Genomic DNA, 6,146 nt, shown 5'->3' on the forward strand with positions numbered 1-6,146 from the left:
GGCAACAATCCTACACAGCCTTATTTGGGATCCATACTGAACTCTATGGATCTTATTTCCAAGCAAATATGCACAAATCAATAACAAGAGACAAGACAAAACAGGACTACTAAGATTCCTGTAGAATTACTTTATTTAACATACTCCCAGGGATTCTAGAGTTGATGGATACGGCAAAGTTCTTTTGGATAGACAGCTCTTACAATTCAGCAATAGGCCTGTGTGGCCAAAATGGGTATTTTTCTTTGTCCAGCCTACTTCCTGGAAATGCTTCTTGGAAATCTTCCATTGTCATCTGATCAAAAGGAATCATGCTTCTAACCTTCTGAAGCTTGAAAAGAAAAGACAATAGCCCATCATTAGTACATTATGAAGAAGACTACTTAAAATAAAAAGAACAGATCTTTATTAGGAGAACGCAACGTGGTGGAGCAGACTACTTACACCACGAAAATCACCAACTTACCTCTTTCTCATGCTCAACAACACGTTGCTTAGAGGCTTGTATGAAAGAAGCAGCACTCTTGTCCTGCAACACAGCAAATTATTCACTTCGCATATTAGTGATGTTATAATAATAATAATAATAATAATAATAATAATAATAATATTTATTATTTATACCCCACCCATCTGCACCACAAACTGCATTTTCTCTTGCCTATAATAATGCAAACTATCACCTTGAGGCTTGCAGCCTTTGCATTAGACATGCCCCTACATTCCAGTTATCTTACCCCTTTCCAGTTTGGGTTCAGGCCTGACTTTGGGACAGAATTTAGTCTTGGGTGCTCCAATAGATGACCTCCTTCAGGGCAGAGACAGGGGGAGCACAACCCTATTAATTCTCAGTTTCTCAGCTGCTTCTGATATCTTTGGCTACAGTATCCTCCTGGACCATCTGTGAGTAGGGGGGTATTGCTTTATGGAGATTTGACTCCTACTTACAGGGTCAGTTCCAGAGAAAAGTATTGGTGACTGTGTCTTGACACCCTGCCAGTTAATCTGTGGGATGCCCCAAATCACAATTTTGTCCCTAGTGCTATCTTCAGGAAGCCATGGTGGATGCTTATTAGGAGATTTGGGGCAAGGTATCTTGATGATATCTTGATGATATCCAGGTTTATCTCTCAGTAATATCTGAACAAGCCCTAGACCACTACCAGGATGCAGTCATAGGCTAATAAACTGCAAATGACTCTTAGCAAGACAGAGACCCTATGAGTAGGCAGTTCTCAAGTCTGGGAATTGGGCTGCATACAGAATCTGGATGTGGTTGCCCTCTCTCTGAAGGAGGTATATAGCACGGGAGTGTTCTAGATCCGCTGCTAGCAGTGGTAGCCCAAGTGACCTCGTTGGCGCAGAGTAACCATTAACAACTTTGGTTGGTGCATCAACTACAATAGTTTGCAGACAAGGATTGCTTAGAGATTATTACTGCATTAAGCAATATAAAAACTGTATAAATAAATACCAGCAGAGGAAAATCAGAAGTATTGCCGATCACAAGCGGAATATAGTAAGTGGTGAGCAGGGAATAATGTCTAACACAATTTACCGAAGTGGTATACACAAAATATAACTGAACAAAGGCACACAAAAACCACACTTACAGCCTCTTTTTCTTGGGCATCTATCTTAGCTGTCTGGGTATCCACAGGCTCAGGAATCTTGAGTGCTTTAAACTGTGAAATTTGAGGGAAAAGTATTTTAAATGTGTTGTGTCCAATTCTGTCAGTGACATATATACAGTCAGAGATAACTTTTCCAAGTCCTGTCTGTTTCCCTTTAGTTGTAAGAGGTCCTTAACTCAGTGGCAGTGTATGATTTGCACTTTCTAGCCTCCCAGTTCAATCCTCTCCATCCGAGTGTGGGTCAAGACCAAGTGTCCGGTCTAAAGTAGTGGGCTACACTGGGAACAAGCCACCTGAAAGCCTAGCCGATTACTAACAGAGATTAGCTGATTTTACAGAGTTTGCTTGCCAGTACCCAAGTCATTTCAATGAATGACAGTTCTCATACAGCTAGTGCAAATGCACCATCCAGATTCATTCTTAAAGAGTTAACATGTTTCAATGTCCTCTAACTTCTCTGGGTTGCATTTTCATACATTTATCGCTGTCCCACATGAAGAAAGCCAGACATTCATTCATTCATTCATTTTATTGGATTTATATACCAAAGTTCTCTGGAGCCATCTATATTGATACACATACTTGCCCGGTTCATATCCAACAATAAATAAAAATCAGCATTATTGCTTCAAGTTTAGCTTTTCTAGCCTATCCACAAGGCAGAAGTTGGTGGGAAATGTACTAATTGGCTAAAGACAAGAAAATGCTGTTGTTGTTTTTTATGAGCACAGCACCATGCAGCTGCAACATTGGTGTCAAATTACCCAGAAGGAAATAATTACTATACCCAGGGTGATGTCTATTATTATTATTATCATTATTATCATTATTATTAATTACCTGCCCTTCACCCTAAGGTCCCAGGGCAGGTTACAACACTAAAACACAGTATTAAAAGCAATTTAAAACAACTTACAATCACAAAGGTAAGATGGGTCCTAAAAATATACACTAGACTGTGTGACATGCAGTGCCTTATTTAGGTTCTGAAACATTTGAAGTAGCATAACACAACCTCACCTTTTTCTCAAAGTCATCTACCATGGCCTTATCAGCAATTGCAGTCTTGTAAAAAGCCCAATCTATAGCTGGGGGGTTCTCTGGCAAAGAAGCAAGCCTGTTTAGATGAAGGAAAAGTACATTTAGTACAACTTCAAAAAGTTTTCATGCAATTCTTAGTTCTGTAGCCATCTCCCATTATTGTCACCCTCCTTAAGGATAGCTAACCATAGCTGCCAATGTTCTCAGCTATTCAACAGCAATAATGAAGCTTGCAAGATTCATCGTACACATAACAATGACTGGTGAGTTAAGTCCAAAATAGCAGACTGATACACTTTTGCCAGAAGCTGATAAAAGGGTTTTGTCAAATCTTAAGGCAAAGAACTAAACTTCAGTCGAGACACAGAAACAGCATGTGACATCTCAAATCTTACTAATGTCAATCAAATAATTTTAACCATATCAGTTACAGTGGGGGACGGGGGACCAGAGGCCTTGGGACTTTCTCCAGTCTGTGCCCTTCAGCAGGCCATATACCCCTCATTAGTCCAGCTCTGCCTCTGAGTCCTTTTGCCTGGGTGGAATGCATCCTTGAACAACAATACTGTATGTCTCTTACTTACCTGGATGAAAGATAGTGAGACATATGTATAGAAACCTCTGGCTTTTTGCATGCCTGGAATGAAGCCTATTGTAAAAAGATTAGAAATACACCCTATATTCCACTTACTTTTGCATCTTACTCGACCCACCACTGGAATGAAGCCCCCAGGAGATGATGCCTAATATATTGCAGCCCTCCAAGGGGGAGAGATTCCCCCACCCCGGGCACATCTTCCTTTAACATTCTGCTTATCACAGAAATATACAGAATATAATCTGCAGCAGAAAGGACTGCCATAAAGTTGCCAAAAAGAACAAAATAAAATTTGTATATCACTTTAATAGGCTGATCTCAGCAACAATGAATGGAGCAGAGAGCTGTGGAGTATATGGCAGGGGTGAAGAACCCTTTTGGCCTGGTGGGCCAGGGATTAATCTCCCCACCCACACCTGGGAGCCAACTTTGATAGCTGGGCCGGATTATCATGACACCAGGGAATTAGCATCTATCAAAGAGTTTGCTCAGCCCTACACACTGCACTTCCCAAATGCCCAACAAACAGGTGATTGATAAGTGATTGAGAAGTACTGTGTCCAGGCCTAAGCAAGCTTCACAAGCCCTGTGCTTGGCACTTAGAAAGTGCTGGGCAAAAGGTCTACAAAGTGCTTTGCGCACTGCTTCCCAAACACTTGACAATCAGCTGGGTGCCAGGTGCTTGAGAAGTGCTGCACACAGGATATTGCAGGTAAGTGTGGCCTGCCCCAAATAGCATCATAGATCTAATGTGGACTGCAGGCTGGAAGTTCCCCACACCTGGTATATGGCTTAACAAACCAGTGACTGGTTCAAAGTAATTTGTAAAGATATAACCAAACAAGGCATTCTATTAATTTATTACTGCTAGCACATAGCCTGATCGCACCAACCTTGCACAAATACCAAGGCATTTGACACAAGAAAAAGTGAAATTAGCAAACATAGCTCCACAGTGCCCTTTGCACATACTCACTTGGCTGCCAGAGAATCACTGCGTGTTTTCAGGGCGTTAAACATGGGCTTCTGGTTGGGAGGCACTCGCTCAGCAAATGCCATCCAGTCTACTGCTTTCAGAGCAAATCTGCGGGCAGCCATTGTTACTTTCTAGAAAATAATAAAGCAGAAAGAAAGCTTAATAGGGAGAAAATAATCAGGACACTAACTGAGCAGCAAAGCTATATGGCTAGCGAAGGGTCAGATGAGAGACAAACAGAAGAATGGTTCAGTTTCATCAAAACAATAATCCAATGAGTTCACACCAGCACACACTTACCTGGGAGTAAACCCTATGAATTCACTACTTTATTTTCAAGTAAGCAAAATAGAGTTAGACTGTTGAACTCAAACTCACGCCATTCTTTTCATTCAATAAGGGGGGAGCAGAAATAAAATTAATGCGGATTCTCCTTTATAAAGATGGCAGCGATGTAGCTTCTACAATTATATAGGCTTCTGCTTGCATGTTAAAGGCGCAGCCAGAGGCAAACCAATCTTGAAGGAACATTAAAAGGACCTCTGCTAGGACACCAAGGAATCCCAGCGCCGCAACAGAAGGCGGGGGAATAAAGAACAGAAAAGGCCCGTTAACACCACAATATTAGGAAACATTCAACAGGGTCCCCCAAAGGACGGCCGTATTCCACTCACCTTCAGCAACCCTTCACCCCCACGATACAGAAGTCGCCGGAAACGTCCTCCCGGAAGGAGAGCCTGACCGTCATCGCCGTGACCAATCAGGACCAGCAATCCCGGAAATAGTCTGCGGCACACTCAGCACCATAGATATCGGAAAAGTATAGACTAGTAGCACACGCCTCCATTTTTGCGCAGTTAAGGGAGGCAAAAGCACAGCGTGCAAAGCAATGGAGGGCAAGGCGCGGTTCTGTTTAACTGAACGCGGGCTTTGGAGCTGATGGGCGATGGAGGCCTGACCTTTGCCGTAATCTGAAGTGCATGCCTTCTGTTGCATTGCGTTATCAACATGTCAAAGTGGAGATCTTCTATCGCTATTAGCGAAGCGAGTCGGCTTGAAATATCTGCATCCCCCGTTGGCTGCATTCTTGCAACATAACTGCTTAAAATGACTGTGCGTGTATGTGTGAACTTGTAGTACTTCAGGGGAAACCTGAATGAGCAGTTTTGAGATTCACCAATAAAATCAAGTAGGTGACTATGCTCTTGAAGTCTTTATTAGAAATGCCTTATAAGCCATCTCGGCTCCCACCTAAAATATGCAGATGATAATGCAGGGTGGTTGCAACGCTCACTTCAGTCTACATCTTATAGCTATAACAATTGACTTACGATGCCACGTTGTAGTAAACCATTCTAAGCACCAATTGCCTTGCCACTCACAATCCAAGGGTCATAAAAGGCTCGGTTTTTTTCAGTCGGGCAACTTGCAAATATATGTACTGTATGGGGAAGTCATTTTGACGGGAACCACTGACTAGTGTCTCCCCCCTCTTAAATTAACATTCACATTATTTACTCCACAGAGAGGATTAATTATTTGCTTGGGGGGGGGGCGGGTAAGGAAGTGGGAGAAACACCCGCTGCTGCCAAATCACAGTTTCAATTACGGTAAATCCTGTATCTTCTCCTCTCATCAGCTGTCACTTTCATCACGCTGACAGAGCGGGGAAAGGGGATTCGAAAATAACTAGGAAGTGTCCTCTGCAAACAAAAGTGCCGTTCTATACTTTTGTGTATCTATGGTATAGGTAATCTAGGAACGAAGTTTCTGTTTCCTTCCTGGAATCCTGTTTCCTCTAATGCCTTGTTCTATTGGAGACTTTTCCCTTTAAATAATTTTATATAATTTAAATTTAATTAAAATTTAAATTAATTAAATTAAAATCAATTAAAAT

The 6,146-nt window shown here is 41.9% G+C and overlaps 1 protein-coding gene across 1 annotated transcript; it reads right to left on the minus strand.

The window, feature by feature from the left end:
• Window positions 1–115: 115 nt before the first annotated feature.
• On the minus strand, window positions 116–5,079 carry ATP5PD (ATP synthase peripheral stalk subunit d). Its single transcript, XM_080994278.1, has 6 exons — window positions 4,924–5,079; window positions 4,250–4,380; window positions 2,655–2,751; window positions 1,614–1,685; window positions 467–529; window positions 116–331 (listed from the first exon to the last, which is right to left on the minus strand). Exons 2-6 carry the CDS (start codon window positions 4,369–4,371, stop codon window positions 200–202), a joined length of 486 nt encoding a protein of 161 aa, XP_080850404.1. The 5' UTR covers window positions 4,372–4,380; window positions 4,924–5,079; the 3' UTR covers window positions 116–199.
• Between the last annotated feature and the right edge of the window lie 1,067 nt (window positions 5,080–6,146).

Source organism: Podarcis pityusensis (assembly GCF_964106645.2).
Source record: "Podarcis pityusensis genome assembly, chromosome: 2".
Lineage (NCBI taxonomy): Eukaryota > Metazoa > Chordata > Lepidosauria > Squamata > Lacertidae > Podarcis > Podarcis pityusensis.